Genomic DNA, 20,178 nt, shown 5'->3' with positions numbered 1-20,178 from the left:
CTCAGCAAAGATGTGTGAGCAATCAGATGAAACAACTTTGAAAGCCATTGTGCTGAACAGCTCTGGAAGCTGCAGCTTTCAGAGTCTCTGCTGAAGCAGTACAGCAGTACAAGTGTCTGATGTTCATCCAAATAACTCCAACATACAAATAACAACTGTGGTTGTGACAGCCAAGGGACCTTGATGTCACACGTGACCATGCGATCAGGAAGGCACACAGAAACAACACACACTTAATAAAATCCCTCTATTTTCTACGACAGAAAAGCAAAACATGTCAAGGACATTGGGCTGAATAACTTAAGTAGGAAAAGTGCCTTTGTAACTTGACGTTTCGGTTTTCTTTTGTTGCTGTCCAAAATAAAGCAAGGATTCAGGGTTTTAGGCTGAGAAACCTGACCCTTCTTGAATTCTGCAGTGTGAGAGGGACCAGCCCTGATCTCTGCACGTAGCCCAAGCCAGGGCAAAGGATTAACCTTGAAACTGGCAGCATGTTTAGGCAATGAAACATTTGCTTTTAAGCATAGCTACTTTTTTCATGTGCTGTCACACAATGACAAAAATGCTCTTGGTATTCTGCTTATCTCATGGAAATTTAAGAGCAAAATTAATTACTTAAATCTTAATACAATGCCTTGCTTATTAAACACCTCCAAAATACTTCACAAAATGCAACAAATGATAGTTAGTAAAGGCATCATTGATGATTCCTGGCTATTTTCACTGAAAATATGATGATTATACCTAGATTAATTGGACAAATAACTTGGTCAAATCTTTCCAATAATTGGACCATGAATATTAAGTGCAAGGTGACCTTGCAAGCATTTTAGAGGAAGTCATACAGAAATTCTAAAAGGTGACAGGTGACTTAGATCACTTTTGAATGAATTCTTACATTCACATCATTTAAATATGACCTGTTGGTTGGGTTTGCTTCTAATGGTATTTATATGCTACCAGATATAAATGCTTTATAGGAAAACTTCATGTGAGTCAGGGAAACTGGGCCAGAATCCCAGCTCTCAGAAATCAGCAGTGCTTAGTGTGCTCCTGGGTTTGGCTCCTGCCCTCCCTCCACTTGCAGAGATTTCAGTGATGATTTTCTTTTGTGTCTTCTTCAATAGCAGAACACTTCTGAATGCCTTGGCCTTGCTTCTCCTGGGGCATCTTCTGCTCACATCGTGTTTTTGTCAGAATGCACTGTCGTGGCTCTCAGCATCACCACAGGCACAACCAGGCTCTACAAGGAAACACTGTGCTGTGGTTCCTGCCCCTGAATCCCACACCTGAGTGAAAACATTCACTTTTTACTGCTACCAGTGGTCTCTCCCTGCCCTCTTAGCAATCTGCTCCACTACAGAGACGCAGTATTTTCAGGGCCTCCAGTGAATCTTTGTTCCTCTTTTCAAACCCAGATGGATTCCTAGATGGAGCAGAAAGCCCTAGAAAGATAAGAGAAGTACAAATCTCAAACAAACTCTTGTACCTTGGCTAACCAGCTTTTTTTTATTTTTTTTTTCCCTGCAGATCAAGTGGAACATGAACATGAAAAAAAAGAGCCATGAGGCTGCAGTGTATAAAACAGCTCTACAGATTTGAAGGCTTCAAGCAAGCTGTCTCAGAGGGATACAGGAGATGTTAAGATGCAAAAGGAAAGGCCACTGCTTTTTCACATCTAAAAAGATACCAGCTCTCACTCACACTAAAGGAGGAGTCCTCACCAAGATGTAGTACTCTAAAATATTGCCCACTACTCCAAGGGTCAAGGGTTGAATAGGACACATTTTTTTCATGCGCTCTTGTGCATGTGAAGATGTGCAAGGTGACATATCCAGCCCTTTCTAACTGTCCTAATGCCTTCCTCTCAGCAAAAATGAAGTGGCACAGATTTTTTGGATACTGAACATCCTGGATTGTACTGTGCATATACCAGGACAGAACTAAACAGAAATTGGTGAAATCTTGTCTTGTGATACCTCTGCCTTGTATGCACTTAATTAATTGTTGGATTAAATAATCTCCAGACATCCCTTTCAACCTCAATTATTCTGTGAAATCAATATTCATTTTACAGAGGGATGCTTGTTCTCTTGATGGGTTGTTAAACTTTTCTAGAGAGTAGTGGGGTTTGTTGTCACTGAAACAGTTAAATTGTTAAATGGTATAGTCTACACACAGTTTTGCTGCTTCAACTACGCATTTTATTCCCCCTTAGCCTGCACATAACTAGGTAAATAATCCTGTTTGTTGAATATTTCTTTTGTTGCAACACCCACACAAAGCCATTGCCAGACTGAGTAAAATTCACCCAAAGGTTTTGTTGATTGCTCTTTAAGTTGACAAATCTAGGAGCAGGAGGTCAAGATTCGTCTATCAGGGAGAGTAATTGGAAAGGCTGGAGGCTGATCAATACTGCTTCAGCCCCCAGAGCAATTCCTAAACTCTTCCTTATCAGTAACAGTGGAAGAAGAGCTCCCTTTAGATCTCAGAACTGACTCATCCATCAAAACATCCATTCTGTACTCCTTGACACCCAGCATGAGAGAGGCACCATCTCACACTGGAGAACGTGTTGCTTCCAGACTCTGGTGCACACTGAAGCAGAGCTGCCCCAAAAGATCAGAATGAAAAGAGACAGAACAATGCACAGCAGCTCCCTGTATGACAGAGTGGTCAGGGTTATCCTGTGTGATATCTGAGCTCTCACAGAAGCACTCAGAAGAAAGAATGGGACATTTGTCCCAAGTTTCCCACACTGTGGATGATTATCTCTCCCTCTGACTATTGGCATAACTCTTTGACAGTTTTGTGTCTGACTATTCAGATTATCCATCTCCTTCTCCCAGTCTGTTTTAAAAGTTTGCTCAGAAGAGAAAGGTGATGCAAAGTGCACTTTTTTCTTATTTTTTTTTCTTTTTTTATAAAGCCTAGAGACTGACTCTTGTTTTGGACCTTTACCTTTTCAACTTAAGAAATCAACAATTTAACCAGATGAAATTATATGTTCACACTGTTATTACAGCATCACATTAGCAATGTTGTATGACTGTGAGAACTGAAATAAAGTGACCATACTTTGGAGAAAATAAACATTGAGGTCAAAAACTGTTTTGGGTTAGATATGATTTATCATATGGTATTGCCTTTACAAATCAGGGCACCTGTATTCTGGGGAAAGAGCCAATAATAGAGATGCAAAAAAAAAAAAAAAAACAAAAAAAAAAAACAAAAAAAAAAAACAAAAAACTTTTTCATCACAGATGACATTTACCATGGGGAGGGTAATTTCCTTGAATACTCTAAACTGAAAAGGGATGTATATTGTCCCTCAAATACTCTAAACTATAAAGGTATGTACATTGTCCCTTGATGTTAAAGCATACTTGTTTTAGGATTTATTAGCCATTAGGAGAGGAAAAGGGGTAGAAGTTTAAAGAAATCAGATTAGCAAAAAAGAAAATCACTACTTTGTGAATAGTCCTGCTTGTGCACCTGCAATTAAACACAGATAAAGAAGTGCTGAAAAGAAAAAAAAGAGGTGAAAAAGATTTAAATACTTTTTTCTATAGATTCAGGAGTAGAGGGAACAGAACAATGAAATACCAAGTTAAGTTACAGATATAACAAAACCACAGATCAGAGCCTGAATCAGCTTCACAATAGCAATGAATTTCAGACTTAATCCTGCTGAAGATATCTTGAGATTTCACCCATAAATGCCTAAATAATATGTACCACTTGTATGATGGGCACCCAGTAGCATATGTACTATTTGTCTTCTTTGGTTTAAAGTCAGTGGGAAAAAAACTTGGGGAAAAAAAAAACAAACAAACAAAAAAAAAAAACAGCAGGAAGCAGAACTGTGAAATTCCCAAATTAAACCAATTCCCAGATTTTATCAACTCCTCCCAGATATTACCCTGGGCACCACAATACTACAGCAGCCCTTCCACCTCCATAGATTTTGCAGCAAACTCCACCCAGCTACATCCTGGCTGGGATAACTTTACACCGCCATGATCCGCGCTGACACCCCGTGGGTGAGGCAGGGTCCGGCAGAGCCCACCTCGTCCAGCTGCAGCAGGAAGGTGACGTTGTGACCCTGCTCGGCCGTGAGCCGCCCGTCGGCCGTGAGGATGCGCAGCCCCTGGGGAGCTCTGCCCGGGCACTGCTGGGGCTTGGCCGTGTACCTCTCCCGCACGCCGTCCGTGCAGTTGTTGGAAACAACCTTCCGGTACCTGGAAAGGGATGGGGAAACCATGACAAGGAGCACAGCAGGGTCAGCTGGGAACGGGTTCCTTTAGAATAAGGAGATTGTCAGAAAATGAAGATTCCCAAATGTATTTCAGCATTTGTCTCAGCCGGGCATTCCTCATGTGCCCAATGCACCGGTACTGCCCTTAATGGCATATGATAATTTCCTGCATTGAGTATCTCAATATCATATAAGGTACCATAATTTGCCCAAACCATAAAATGATATGTTACGAGTTAAATAACTATAAAACTATAAATAATTTATATACATGTACAGTATGGCACTGTATTCAATTATTACTCTGTTGGGCAAAGTTTAAGAACTTTTCTCACATGTTCCCCACTTCCCATTAGTTGTGAGGGAAGTGTCTCTAAAGATGTAACTCCTAAGGGCTAGAACAATAAGAACTGAAGCAAAAAGCAAATTCTGTCCAATTTTCAGTGTACAAACCTTCCAAAAGAAGCTTGGGTTGCTTTGTTTGCTTTAATCATTAATTAAGTTTGCCAGGAATCCTAAACTACATCTTCCATTGACTTCCAAGAAGGCCGAAGAACAGTCAGCATTCGGGCTAGCTGCCCATCTATTACTTCACTTCACATATACATCAGCTTCATGTCTCTCCATTAATTTATCTTCCTGTGCTTCTGCCTCACCTGATCTCAGGATTTTAAGAGGAGTCTTTTCAGAAACATCAATGATTTGGCCTTACAGTCTCGCCCCAAGTTTTTTCAAGGCATCATCTTTCAGAGATAAGCCTGGGCCATACATGATAGAGATCTGGAGTGACAGACGTGCAACCCAACAAAGGTGGTGATGAAGATGTCTCAAGGGCTCCAGCCAGCTCTGACACATCTACAGCAAGTGTCATCTGTAGTTGTCATCAGCACCATATGGGTGCTCTTGCTATATAAAGCCTGGTGAGCCACTTACCCAGTGCTGTTGAGATAACTCTGCCCAAGGCTGCAGTCTTTTGACAAGGAAGATGGGTTATACCAAAATGCTGGTAAACACTGGCCATTGCTGTGCCGTTCATATCCATAATCACTGTTGTAAACATTGAAAGAAACCATCACATAAAACCCCAAAAGAACAAACATGGTATTAGCTCATGCTCTCTACTATTAATACAAGTTTTGATTTTCCTCTGTCTCTTTACTAGGATTTCTGATTTTATTTTTACTGATAGAACAGATTCTTTATTTCACTTCAGCTAACTGGGGCAGTTATCCTGCATAAATCCCAGTAAAAAATTGAACCAGAACAGGTAGTTTATGAGTATTGCATAAATTGTTCTCTCTCCACAGACTAACAGTACCTCTCAGGATTAAATCTAGGCTCAAATACTAAAAAAAACCAAACCAAACCAAAACAAAAACCAAAAAAATCCTCAAACAAACAAATGAACAAACAAACAAAAAAACAAAAAACAAACAAACAAACAAAAACAAAAAAACCCAAAAAACAAAAAGCCCCAGAAATCTAAGCTAAGTTAAACTACCACTGTCTCAGTCATATCTTAGAAAACTGAAGTGCTCAAAAGCTAATTGCATTTGGAAACTATATCACACAGGATGTAGACGAAAATTTACAGCCCTGAGAGAGCTCCTGCCTGAAGGCATTAACAGCATATTTGGTAATGGGAAAGAATTCTGTGATCTTCAATTCTCTGTTTGTTTGGAAGAGGAAATGCTACCAAAAATCACGTTAGAAACAATGAATCAAACTTTAATCTTTTGTCACAATGTGAGTTTAGCTATGACTAAATTTGCTTTGGTTTCACTAAAAGCATTCCAAATTGTCCCTGATTCCAAGTAAACAAAGATTCTATAAAAAAATTTATTTTAGGAAAAAAAAATCCAAGAGACAGAAAACCTCTTTAATCAGTATTCCATTTACATATGGGTTTACTTTCCAGCCATTGAGTAATGAGGACTGCTTGGTTGGATAATCATTCTTATTCCTTTTAATAAGCTTTCTCCAAAGCTTATAATGGAGAAGTAATGGGGTGTCATTTCTGAGAACTGCTATACAGAGTCCACCAACTCCATTCCAATATTCCAGTTGCAACACAATCCTTGATCTCAAAATGGCAATTTTCTACAATGCATTTTTTACTTATTATCTTTAATGTCTTGGCATCAACTAGCCTGATTTTCCAAGAAAACAGGATTAGGGCACTGTTAGATTATGTGACTGAGGGCTCATATTTGTATATGTATGTAAAGAAGCAGAGAGAAAAACAGGAGATGGATGAACCCCCAACAACCTGATCAGAGTTAGTGGAGGCCCTGCTCCAGTGCCTCCCAGAGCTGTCACAAGACAGCCATCAGTCCATGGCCAGGGTGAGACCTACCAGATCATCAACACAAGGCATATTTATACAAAAATATTAACAAGAAGAGTGCTCGACTTAATGAAAACTTTGTTCAAGTGTCTTGAAAAAGCAAGATTACTTAAAAAAATTGTAGTGAATGACTAGTAAACAATGTTAAGAAGCTTAGTGCTGGTCTAAGATACAAGACAAAGAAGAAAAAAAGGAGATCATATGTTTCGACTTATCTATGTAGTAGTATTTTTTTGTACTGGTTATCAAGAAAATACATTCAGAGTAATTCAGTCACCACTTTTTACTTCTGCTTCAACTTTTTTCTTCTAAATATAGAAAAAAAACACAATTTTTGAGGCAATCTTAAAGTGGCAAAATTAAAAAGATTACATTAAGCAAAAGAAAATCAATGCTGTGAATCACTTGAGAAAAACCCCTAAACATACATTAGACTGCATGCTCCAAAGGAACATTTTGGCAGCTGTGGTGCTTGGGGTATCTGCAAGTAATTTAGAACATACTCCAGGAAACAACAATGAAGTAGATGACCCAAACAGTCTTTTCCTCATTTTTTTGACTGAATTTTCATCAATCTATTTACTCAGATGGTTGCAACTCAGTGCAGCTTAATTGCTTTGGAAGCATCAGCCAGCCAATTCACCCACTGCCATGTACTTCGGTAATCATCCTTGTTGGAGTAAGAATACTATAGCTGCAGAATACACTTTGTAATGAAGAATAACACCATTCTGATTTGCTTGGAGAAAACAAATATTTACATACACATGGGACTCCTGCATTTTTGTAATTCATTTGTAAACACTCTGCAGCACTGTATTCCTAAGTTATCGTGTGCGACTCTAATTAAAAAGCTGTAACACTGTACACACAGAGTGTTCTGTAATCAGGTGAAAACAAAACAAACCAGTGCAATGAAATCTGCCTCAGAGGGGATCACAATCCAATTTGATGCAGTAGTCTGGGCTTTCTTACCATACACATGTCTAGATTCAAGCTACTATTTTGGATCCTATTCCTACCTGTAAATCTGAGCAAGCCAAGCTGGACTTAACTAGTTTCAACTGTACTTGGGTCATACTTCTCAAAGTCAAGAGAAAGAAATCCTAGGATTTTCCACAGCAGAAATAATTATAAGCACAGAAGTTTCACAGTGTTGTTTTCAGGCTTGCAAATCATCTGGCTCATTAAGGCCCTACAGAAATATCATCCCAGTAAATGACATGAATTGCTGCTCCATATCCCTCCACAGATGCAGCAGCCACTCGTTCACCTCCGCAGTCTTGGAATCTAATGAATTCCTTGGCTACAGGCTGGTGCACGCAGAACACTGATGCTGACAACAAATTGCTGCCTACAATTTGGCACAACAGGCTTTGTAGCAATCAAGAAGCATTACCATCAATTGGATGTCCATAGCACGAGCCAGTACAGCAAAGTCTGGAGATGGGGAAGGCATCAGCCTCAGCCTGCAATCAGCTCCCCGAGTCATTGCCTGGGAACTGGGAATTGGAATTTGCATATATTGATGATATTTTGTGCCTGCCTGAAAAGAACTCAGGTGACACAGATAATGTATCTCTTAAAAAGGATTGGAGCTTTTGCCATCAGGGATTGCTTTATCAGTATGAAGCAGCCTGTCCTGTGGCTCTCATTGATTATGGTTTTTACCCTTTTACTGGTTAAACTGGAATCCTATTTGTCTTAGTCAAGTAGAACTGCAAGTTCTGTTGTGTAATTAGATACAAATTAATTCCAGACATTTTGTATCTCTGCTCAATGCTCATGGTAAATTCCTTTATCTAATGCTATTTTCAGCATAGGTAATAATCAAAGAAAAGAAATCCCCTAAGGAAGTTTGTAATTTGAAAAGAGACCTGAAAAACGTACTGTTTGGAAGAACTGTTAATTCATATGAAATTATTAAAATCCTACTGCTCTAAGATATAGAAATAACCAGTTAATCCAGAGTGATTGCCATATTCATAGCTTCTAAAAATCAAGATATGGCTTAGCATGTAATCATAGAAATTCCTTAAGATTAACAGCTTCACCTTAAGGCAAATTATGCCAGAAGCTGACAATGCTCCTTGTGATTTTGCAAATTGTGTTTCCAAACATTTTGGACATTAAATGGGGCGGAATTGAGCTATCTCTGAAAACAGTCACTTTTTTTTCTGTGGTTTCCAAAAGCCCTGATGGGAAAAAATAACTGTGTCCACAGCAGTGGAAAAATATCTCACTACCTTTTTATTCACTTAATACTATTGTCTAGTATTTAACTGTGATTCAAGTGTAGACTTGTGTTAAAGGGGAGCTGTGCTTGTTCCCCAGCTCTGCAGGACCTGACATGGGATTTAACTCAAAGGATGGTTCAGCTACAGTCTGAACTGTGGATCTACAAAGGTGTACAATTATAATTGCATTGCAGTACTTGGAGTCATGCTATGCCAGCTTAGGTTAATATGGAACCTAAAATCCCCAGAATCTTTCCAGTAAATCCATGCCTAGTAGATAACCAGGCCCTTAAAGATGCAGAGATGCACTGCACATTTTGCATAGTGAATCTGCATTTTCCACAAGCACTCAAAATGAACTAAAAAATCATTCTAAATTACTATTTTTTAGCCAAACAAGCCCATAACTGAAGGGTGAAAGCTGGCACCTGCACGATCTGAGCTGATGGCTGGTGACACACAAAGCCAGCAGAATCTAACCACACTCACTGTCTGTCCCCTGCCTCCCCAGGGTTTGTCAGAACAGTTTCTCCTGATGCAGGACTCTGGTGTTTTAGTATAGGAACTAATCCCAGCAGGCAGAGCTATAATTTAAGTGCCAGATAATATAAAAAGAGTCAGCCAGATCCTTGCTGGTACCATCTGTGAAAGAAATAAATAAATAGACCTGATTCCCACCTTTGTGCCTCTCTGGCTATCCCAAACCACTAGCACCAGTATCAACAGGCTCACAGTTCCCATGAAGGTGTGAGGGATGGGAATACTGATAGAAGTCATCAGTATTAATGAAGTGGGTTCAGAGGGAGGACTGACAGTATTACAGTTTACCCAAAGCTCCTGTTGAAGGACCTGGGAGACAGGTGGCTGAAGAATGAACACCACCAGAGATTTCCATCTGTGTCTAGGAGGTGTTTCTGCTGAAGAGATATAGCTGTAATAATGCTCAGATGGCAGGAAGGAACACAATGTGAGAAAATCGGCTAAATGAATGCTTTAATAACACCCAAGCAACGGTGTCATCCATTTACCCAAATCAATTAAATTAAGAAGGAGATTCTCGTTTCTAGGCCGTTGCTAGGACAGACTTGAGGATGCTCCTGCGCATCCAGTGCCCCCCATTCCTGAAGCGCTGTTGCCCTCTGGCTGCGAGCATCATTCCCTGCACGGAGAGCAGGCACCTGCACCTAGCCCGGGATAAAAGTGTCAGCCCTGCAGCCCCTGATCCTTCCAGCCCGGGATAAAAGTGTCAGCCCTGCAGCCCCTGATCCTTCCAGCCCGGGATAGAAGTGTCAGCCCTGCAGCCCCTGATCCTTCCAGCCCGGGATAAAAGTGTCTGCTGCAGAAGAGTCCAAGTTCAAGAGTCCCACGGCTGGAGGAACTGCAGTCACTTCTAATATCACTCAGTTTTATTGCTGCACAAAACAATAAACAAAGGCACCCATCTCCCTGAGAAAGGAGTACTAATGGGCTGCACACAGATTTGAAATGAGTCTGGATTTCTGTGATAGTACAAAGAGAGAAAAAAACATTAGAAAATCTTTATGTCTTTTATAACTGGTATTTTTCCCCTGAACTGATAAAAAATAAGATTTAGGATTAAGAGCAATAACATCTTTTCTCAGTTTTTACCTGATCACAAGAGATACAATTTTTTAGTCCAATCTCTGATAAGCTTGGATAATAACATTTTCTCCATACAAATGTAGTGTTTAAACAGCAACGACAGCACAACGACAGGGACTGCTGTTTTCTTCAATTGTGTATACAAACCTGGGTTCTGTAACCACTGACAATATAAAAAGCTGTCCAATTTCTTTCAAAATTGAAAAATCAAGTGTGGGCAGCTAAGGAGCTTCTCCCTGTCTGGGGGATACACGTCCCTTTCAGTCTCCTTCAGTTAAGAGCCCTGCCCACAAAACCAAACCAAACCAAACCAAACCAAACCAAACCAAACCAAACCAACAAAAACCCAAAAACAACAAACAAAAACAAAACAAAAAATAAACAGACAAATCAAAAAACCCCCAAAACAATAATTCAAAAGTAAGTACTGAATGTCATGAGTGAGGATGATGAAAGTGCTTTTTTTCTGCTTGAAAAGGAAAGAACTCCTTTCAGAGGGCACACTTCCACAACAATAATTCCCTGATTTCCTCCAAAATTCCCTCAAACCTCTGCAGGGTGAATTGGCAGTGAATCCTCGTGCAGAGTTCCACAAGGCGGGCACTGAAAGTTATGGTGGTCCAGCCTCAGGTCTGCCTTTCTCAGCAGACAGGATTGCATCTTTTCTTGCCATTTTCTTTTCTCCTTTTCTGTCCTTCACTGGTATATCTATGTAAAATTACGCTCCTGATGAGCATTGTTGGTAAATGTTTCTGAACTAGATGCTTAAAGCAATATTTCAGTCTTTTTTCATCAGAGGCAGTGCGGAACAAACATGAAATGGAAAAAGTAGAAATCCAGGTCTGAGGACTGTAGGAATAACTTGAGCTTAGGGAGACTGGAGGGGATCACAACAGTCTGGTCTAAAGCAAAAGTGATTCCACGAGAAGGAGAAAGGTCCTTGGTGTCAGATAGTTCCTAATTCTGCCTCTTCCGACAGACTTGAGTTGTCCTGTTCATGCATGTGAACTGTGACCGCCTGTTGTACATGCCCATCATCCAAATTTCCCTTAAGAGATTCTCCCACAGTCCAGCAGAGCCTTTGGAGGATGTTTCCTTGAGGTGAACATTAAAGATATAATAGCATGTTTCCACCAGCAAATGTCACTCTGGTACTTTTGTTCTGTACCTAGCAACAAAGTTTTATAGTGGCAAGCAACACAGTCAGTTTTAATGAAATAAATATATTCATTCTCAGAGAGAAGTGCTGGAAGGAAAGCATAGTTTTATCAAAAGTTTCAGGTATGTGTGTCCTTCACTAGTGGCAGGGATTTAAACACTAATTGACTGTGAGTCAATAGCATCAACTATTTTGTATTTCATGAGGTTGGCTCAGCGTTGTACTGCATGCCCTGTAAGAGGGTCGAAATCTTCAAGGCATTTCCTTGCTTTTAATGATGGTTTGGGGTTTTTGGTTTGGCTGTTATCTTTTACACATTACTAGAGAAATACTAAATGATTGAAATCTAGGAGTTTTGGACACCTAAATGTTGAACTGCACACAGAAAACAATTAAGTGGTAAATAAGGAAATAAACTAAAAACCATACTTACAGAATCTGTGCAAAAATATGTTCATAACTGCAATTGTGTGGAGAATTTACTTTTTTTGGACACAGTTTAAAGTCTACTGCAATTCCGTGATTTTATACAGAAAAAAATATATTTATGAAGGAGTGAGAAGGAAAATGCTACAAATTTCCACACAAAATACTAGGTGAAATGAACCTTTTCAAGATTCACGTAGCAGATTCTGGGTTTAACTAGTAACATGACATAGATCTGAGTGAGTAAGGCACAAAGGGAGTTTATCAGCACTGCCAAAGAGCAAACATTTTTCTCATCCAAGATACTGAGGAATTTGCAGACTTGGAGAAAAGAGCTAAGAAAGAGATTTCAGTAATGTGGTTCCCTGCCTTTTTTGTGCAAATTGCTGTGAGTCAGCAGTAATGTTGAAATGCAACCAGCACCTGAAGATTTTATCACACCATGCACAGCTCACCAATGGACTCTATTTCTCATAGAAAACATCAGAGAAGAAAAGGCTTCAAAAGGAGATTAACTCAAATCATGAAGGCAAGGGCTGCTGGATTCTGTCAAACAGGATGGTCCAGATGCAAAAAATGACCCGGGAATTTCCCAGACACTTAATTCCAGAAACTGAAGGCATATTTTGCATATGCATATATTTTCCTTTACTCATATATGCATATGTGTGTATGTGTTAAGAGTTTATTTTATTTTTTACACCATGCTGTTATATGTCTTCAGACTCCTCTCAGCCACCACTGGTCATTGCTAAGGTTAGATGTGCTAAATTGATCTATTACCTGGAAAGTTGTCTGCTCACATTGATTTTGGAGATTACAGATACCTATTCCACCTTTCCTCCTTTTAACATACCTGCACTATCAGGGAGAAGCCTATTTCAATATCTACACATTTCTTCATTTCTGCTCTGCAATCTTACAGCCCCTCTAAGGATCCTCATGATGCTGGAACCTTGGTTACTAAGAATTTTAGAATTTCTGTGCTGACAGGCACTGACCCCCCAGGAGAACACTACATTTGACCTGAGGCCGTGGAAAAGGCTTCCAAAATTAAATTATAAAACTGAGATTATGAGTGTGTAGCTTGAATAGAAGTGTGTATATCACACAGTGAAAAATGTAAGAGTTTAAGAATTTAAAATATAGTTATATATAAGACACAAGATGGAAGTTCTAGGGTGAAGGCTAGTCCTTCTTCACCTTCTTCTTCATGAATTTGAGTGATACTATATGATTAAATAAAAAAGTTCACACTGTAGACCACAAGTACTTAGTCATTAAATGAAAAGTAAAAATAATTTTAGTGTCATTTCTTAATTGGGCACTTCATCCCTAAAAGGCCATGCAAAAAAAAAAAAAAAAAAATTAGCTTAAAGTACTGTAAAACTCACAATTTGTAAAACTGTAATACACAAAAAAAAACCCAAAACAATAAACATCTGAGTCCAAACCAAAAATACTGTCTCACACATTTAATCCCAACCCTGACAAAAAGAAAACAAGACTCAACACTGTGGTGCTGTGTGAGAGCACCCAGTCCTTCTGCTCACTGCTCACCAGTCAAAGTCTGCCTCTGTGCACACGCACGGCTCCGAGGTCATAGCCCCAGCATATTTCCCTTGCATGCATTTCTTCTCTGACTTGCGCTTCCTGTAGATCCTTTTTGCACCCATGATGCAGGCTTCTCCCTGGAAACAAAACCAGAAATATTTCTTTGACGCCCACCAGGCTATTTGTGTCACCTGGTTTTTCCAACCCTGTGCAACAGGAGATTTTACTCCAGGGAAGAGGATGGGAAGCCAAATGTCATCTCAGAACACTGGAGTTAATTAAAGCTACTGAAGCTCTAACTGAAACTAGATCAACTTTTCCAGAACACACTAAGAAATTATCTGAGATTACTAATATATCTTATTCAGTTCTGAATTTGTTCCAAAGCTCATAAACATTTGATACAGGCCCATTTCACAGCAACTGAAAAGATGGTCTGATTGATCTTCAAGCTGAGGAACAGAGCAGGTTTATTTCTTTGGTCTGACCTCTATGGGAATGTTTTCATTCAGTAGAAACTAGTAATGTGTTTTTATGTAAATACTTCCCATGGATGAGTTTGGTTTTATGGGTTGTCGCTTGCTATGTAGATACTAAAACTTCCTATCTTCAGCACCCTGCTTAATATTTCTATCTAGGGAACAAGGCTCAGCCTTGCAATCTCAGTGGAAAGGAATTCAAAAGGCAAGAGTACACAGAAGCCTTCCTAAAAGCAGTTTTGCAAGCTCCAAAGCCAACACCCTCAAAGAAATACTGCAAAATCCTTGGTATTTTTGTTTATGCAAGCACAAGAAAGCAAAGAACAAAATACATTTGAATTTCACTTACTGCCTTTTATGCTGTTAAAATCGTTGTGGAAAACTTTTTCATGGCTTTGATTTGATAATTTGATGGCATGAAACAGGAAGGGCCTGAACAGCAACTGGTGCAAAATGCTGTGCTTCCTGGAATTTCGAGGAAGCTGTACTGATTTCCAGCATCTAAAGATCTAAGTAATAACTGGTATTTTTAGCATAGAGTTGTGCCTTGTGTGAGCAGCTACTCTGAATCAAGCTACTTTCATTTATATTCACTATTAAATTCTTGCCCAGCAAGATATATACAGAAAGACAACCTTTGATGGTATAAATGTGTGCTTTGCTCTAGACTTCAGTGGAGCCTGTGGTGTTTATATAACCACAGAATTTGGGCCATATTTTATTCTAACCTGATGAAACATAGGCTGTTGTGTCTTGGCAGAGCTGGTGCAGAGCACCTCACCTTGCAGGGCATGAATTCCGTGGTTCAGAGAGTGATGCAGCAGCTGCATCCAGGATGCACAGGGCAGGGCATGAGAGCCAATGAATTGGGGAATAAAGTGCCCAACTCCCACAGCAGAGAGAGACAGACAGGAATGAAACCAAGTGAGCAAGAAGTGAGGCTAAGAGGGCCAGAAATGGGAGAAAAAAATGTGAAACAACTAGAATGGTCTTAAGACAGTGACTCTGAGGACACAGAAGGATGAAGGAGAGAAGGGAGGCAAGGATGGGCAAGTTGGATGGAAGATGTAAGAGTGAAGGAGTTCAGGCCTCAGTGGCAGCTCTGCTGTTGTTGTATTGTTCAAGTTTGCATTAGTCTGAGGTAATTGCCTGTATGCAGGACAACATCCAAACAATAACTGTTCATCCTTCAGGGATCACAGAGCCTCAATCTGAGGCAACACACCAGTGCAACAGAACAGACCCACCTAGTTAAGGACAAGCTGACACACTAAGCAATTAGGAAAGATACTGGATCGTGCTGATCTTGAACTGTAGGATCATTAGCTACTTCAGATCATATCGCAGCATCCTTGTTTCTCACCTGGCTGTGCAGTTGCCAAGGCCTGTAGTCCTCTTCTGCACATCTCCGATCAAAAATGGCCTTGTAGTCTACTTTCACCAGCTGCCACTCTGAGCGGTGGCTGAAATGCCCAAACACACTACAGAATGCAGCAGGAAGAACACACAGTAAAAGGAAGTCTGGTACTTACAGAGGTACAGTCACCACAATTTCCAACAGAGATCAATTGCTTTAGGAGTGAGAGTCCTACTCACTTTCACTGGACTGACAAAGTGAAAGTGAAATTTAGCCTGCTAAATATCTATAACCCTATTAGAAACTGCAAAATTGCAAGTAGCTTTTTTTCTGTTCACTAAGACCCGCCCACTTATGACAATATCCAAAACGACTCAACTTGAAGAGTCAAGAGAACACTTGATGTGGGGCTGGAGATAGTAATACCTTCAAGAGTTTTATCTGAGTTTTAAGCTTTGGGAATCCCTTCCATGCAAATTAAAATCAGAACCTGAAGGAACATTATTCATACATCTTTCTGAGCTAACTCAGGTTAGTTTCCAAGCCACATATTCTGCTTATTACAGGTTAGTCAGAAATACTTTCTGTTTTTACAAATCTGATCTCACATAAAATATCACAGTTTCTGGCATAGCGAGTCCAGATTCATGCATCATGCAGAATTCAGCATACCACATTGAAACTAACATAATTTTTCATGAGTCAGCCCCCAGGCAACATTTTTCCATTAATTTTTACAAAAGAATGTCTTCACTTAGGTGTCTCTCATTTAAAAAAAAACCAGCAGCAAAAATACAGTTATAAAAATACTTCACCATTTTTCTTTCAAATATTAATCTGTCAATAGCAACTCTGCTTTATATCACATTCAATTTGATGAGTCAGGTTTCATGCTGATAACCTAAGTGATAATGTGGTAGCATTTTGCAAGGAACCATGTTGCTAATCCCCCAGTTGTATCACAAATAAATTGATGATTTAGCAACAGAAGACTGCATACTCTTGGCTTCAAATCGTGCTTGGTACCAGAAATGCCTCTGTTCCAAAAGACAACGTGTGGTTCACCTCCACAACACCATTATGGCATGCTCACTTACGTCATGATGAGGGTTTCCTCTCCAGGCTCCCCTAAAACTCCATCTACAAACAGTGGGAGAGATGTGAAACTGTATTTGCTCCAAGATCTCCCTTCATCAAAACTTAACCTAGAGGAGAAAGCAGAATCAATGTCTTATTTCCTTACTCTCTTATTTTACTCAAGGGGATTCTCTAGTCCACTACAGCTGCTATGGAGAAGTGGAAAACAGCTTCTCTTACTGGATTCTGATTTTTTAGTCCTTTAAATAACTATTTTTTTGGGGATGCATCATAAATCAAGAGTATTGATCAAGCTTGCTTGGCATCATTCTACAAACCCATGGCAAATATTTAAGTGGCAAAACCTAGTAGTTATGTTAAAGATTGATGCTCAAAGGGCAAAACATAGCCTAAGCATAAGATTTTTTTGAAAAATAAACAAGTGATTTTAGTCCCCAGCATAAAACATGTTGAGGTTAGTTTTCTGGAGGATGACAGTTTCTTCAGACCAGCAGTCCCCTCTGTGGGGAGTGTAAGTGAAAGCATGGAATCACTCCTAAGTTCTTAAGACCTGGGTCTGGGTGTTTCAGATTCTGATATGAGACTTACTGTGGTGGAAATAAATAATACAAAACAGCACAAAGCTGCACTCTACCTCCTCACTCAGGAGTGCTAGCTGGAGAGAACACTTTTGCATTATCTGTCCAATAACCCTGAATCTATTCAACAAAATTCTGGTTCATAAGTGCTGCCTACCACACAGAAGGCAAGTTCATCAATACTTTTGAAAGTAAGGGCTACTTTGGTAACTTAATGGGAGACAAAGGCATAAACTCTATATATAATATATATATATATATATATATATATATATATATATATATACACACACATATATATTATAAACAATCAAATCCAAGAAGCCAAGCTATGGTAAATCCGGAGTGCTGTGGAATTACACTGATGATATCTCAGATCTGGCCAAGCCACAGTTAAGTAAACTGTAATTTCCAGGACTTCTTGGCTTTATCTGACTTAATGTTTGCCAGTATCTTAACTAATACTTTCTAGATTATAGCTGCAGAAGACTGGATGCATACTAACTGCCTAGTTCCTGGCATCTGAAAAGAGGGACAGCAGACATTTAGCACAAATGGAGTCATTACCAGAGGTGTCTGATAGGCAGAGATGTGTGTTTCATGGCAACGAGTACACCACCTTGATCCAGGTACAGAACACTGTGCTCTTCCTCAAAGATCTGAACAGAAAGAGAAAAGTGTTTATTTAAACCTATTATCCTCAGTATCAAGAAAATGTCACAGCCCTTTAAATAGGAGCATGACACAGGGCATTGACGTGCTAAGAAAATTATAAAGTAGAGGAAATTATAGATATAATTCCTGGACTCAACTTTTTATTGTTTGGGGTTTTCCCCCACCCAAGTTTTTCCAGGTCCATGGAAAATTCATTCTTCCCTTGCTTGGCAGAAAGTTAGAAATATTATTTTTTTGCAAGAATCAACGATTTCCCTCCTTTCAATGACAAATTTTTGTTTAAAGAAGAATTTCATGTGTTTGCACATGCCTGGCCCCATCTCAAATAATTTATTTAGACAGAAAAATGAAGCTGGTCAAACACTGCAAAATAATTAGCTTCTTGGATTATCAAATATTGGAAAAGATTTTCTCTCCCTGTGTCTTTTTTGTATTAACTTTCTGCAAACATCTGCTCTACAGTTTGTACAGCGGCATTTGTTAGTCTGGGAAAGTTACTATTTTTCGCCATGACTTGATATCGCATTCAGAAAATAAGAATAACAGAATTTCCTGATGGGAGGATAAGCACATTAGAGGGTATTTCTTAACAGGTGAGACTCCACTAAGTATTAGGAACTAGATATAATTTCATCATCCAGTCTCTTTCCACAATTAATGGAGAGTGCCGTGCAACAAGGCAAACTGAATTTTGTCCTTTTCTGCATTACCTTAATAAGGCAAAATAATCAATGTATATGGACAATAAACTTTGCACAACTCATCTTAGGTGAAATGAGTCTCAGCTGAAGTGAGAAAAAGCAGACCAGTCAACTGCTGATTTTTGGATAGGTATAGTCATGGACAAAAAGAAAAATGGTTTGGTTGGCACATGTGATGTCCAACGGTAAAAGGTAACACTTTCTCTCCTCTTATTATTCATAATTTATTCTGTTCTCTTTGCTATGGCATTAAACTGAAGTCAGACTCTGAGTAGAATAATAAAAATAATTTTCTATTATATGAAGTCTAACAGCATATTCAGTCTTTTTCTTTCAACATCTCTGTACCTTTGAGAAGGGAAGTTTACTATTTCATAAAAGGTTTTCAAAAAGCTACCCTGAACCAAATGAAACAAAAATTAAGTGACAGATTGAATCTACTTTTATGACATTTTCTATGGTTCATAATTAAACCAGTGATTCTGTGTCATTTACCTGCCTCCAGGTGTTCCCAGCATCAGAAGTAACAAACATGCTGATGTCATTGTCTGATAGTTCAGTTCCTATATTACCTGTAAGATGAGCATTGGTTAGTGAAGGAACCTTCTCAGAAACAGCAGAATGAACAAATCAGGGGAGTAAATGTATTTATTTATTTTGCAGTTGTAGAACTTCTGGGTTTGGAAGGAAAATGAGAGGGAAGGGGGAAGAGAGAAGGCATTTCAGTTTGAAAAATACGTATAAAAGACCTAATACATAGAACTCTACACACCTCCACATGCAAAGGAAAAGCCCTGATTTGATCTTATGCTCACAGGAGTAGAGGACTAGACATGATCTCTGTCTTGAAGGCCAATTTCCACAAAAAGCATATGACAAGCTGAAGGCTCATAAGGATTTTTATTTGCAAGCCTGCCTCCTTTCCCAATACTGGTGGTGTGACACCCCACAGCCACCCAACACCCTCCACAAATTGCACAGTTTGTCCAGGTTTGCACATCAAACACAGGAAATTTTTTAATGTTTCATACCTGAAGCTACAATAATACTGGGGGCAGTGTCTCGGCTGGCGATGTTTCCTGAGGTGTAGGGGTTGTCTGAGACCTTCAAGTGAAGATGAAGGGAGCAGTAGGGCTGTGGAGAAAGGGGAAATGAAAGTAAAAAGCAGACATAACAATGCATGCTCCTATTTCTACAGGCTTAGAAACACTCAGTGTCTTTCTGTATTTCCTCCTAATCACTGTGTTCAGTAACCCTTAGGCACAGCCACTTTGCCATCATTTTCTGACACAGCCCATTCCCAGTGGGAAACATGCACCAGGCTGAAACCCTTTTCCCAGGACCAGATCTTTGAGGATCTCCAAGGGGGGGACCAGGCTTGCGTGGGCAGCTGATGGTAAGGACTGACTCTCCTGGCTCCCACTCTTTGAGAAGCAATCATGCAGATTGATACAGATATGAAATGACTCCGAGCAGCACTACCCAAGCTATCTCTGAAGCAAGAAGCAATTTAACCCCACTGGTGTGGTGCTGAATCACCACTAATTATCCAAGAAAAAAAATCTTATTTCATATAATATCTTAACTCTTTCTGACATGTTATTGATATATGCTCTGAAATGCACTGCAATACATACAAAGAAGTACCATGACTGGAAAGTGTTAGCTTCAACTTTAAAGAAAAGC

General features: G+C 39.5%; 1 protein-coding gene across 1 annotated transcript in view; it reads right to left on the bottom strand.

Moving 5' to 3' along the window:
* Positions 1–20,178, bottom strand: part of SORCS1 (sortilin related VPS10 domain containing receptor 1) — a 258,601-nt gene that overhangs the window by 30,828 nt on the left and 207,595 nt on the right. Inside the window, exons 11-18 of the mRNA XM_062496860.1 lie at positions 19,524–19,626; positions 18,988–19,064; positions 17,684–17,775; positions 16,538–16,645; positions 15,447–15,564; positions 13,611–13,741; positions 5,192–5,305; positions 4,070–4,241 (exon numbers count right to left, since the gene is read on the bottom strand). Coding sequence (XP_062352844.1) covers positions 4,070–4,241; positions 5,192–5,305; positions 13,611–13,741; positions 15,447–15,564; positions 16,538–16,645; positions 17,684–17,775; positions 18,988–19,064; positions 19,524–19,626 — 915 coding nt within the window. The remainder of the gene's footprint in view (positions 1–4,069; positions 4,242–5,191; positions 5,306–13,610; positions 13,742–15,446; positions 15,565–16,537; positions 16,646–17,683; positions 17,776–18,987; positions 19,065–19,523; positions 19,627–20,178) is intronic.

Source organism: Cinclus cinclus, chromosome 7 (assembly GCF_963662255.1).
Source record: "Cinclus cinclus chromosome 7, bCinCin1.1, whole genome shotgun sequence".
In the NCBI taxonomy this organism is placed as follows: domain Eukaryota; kingdom Metazoa; phylum Chordata; class Aves; order Passeriformes; family Cinclidae; genus Cinclus; species Cinclus cinclus.
This window is presented reverse-complemented; position numbering and strand designations above follow the sequence as displayed.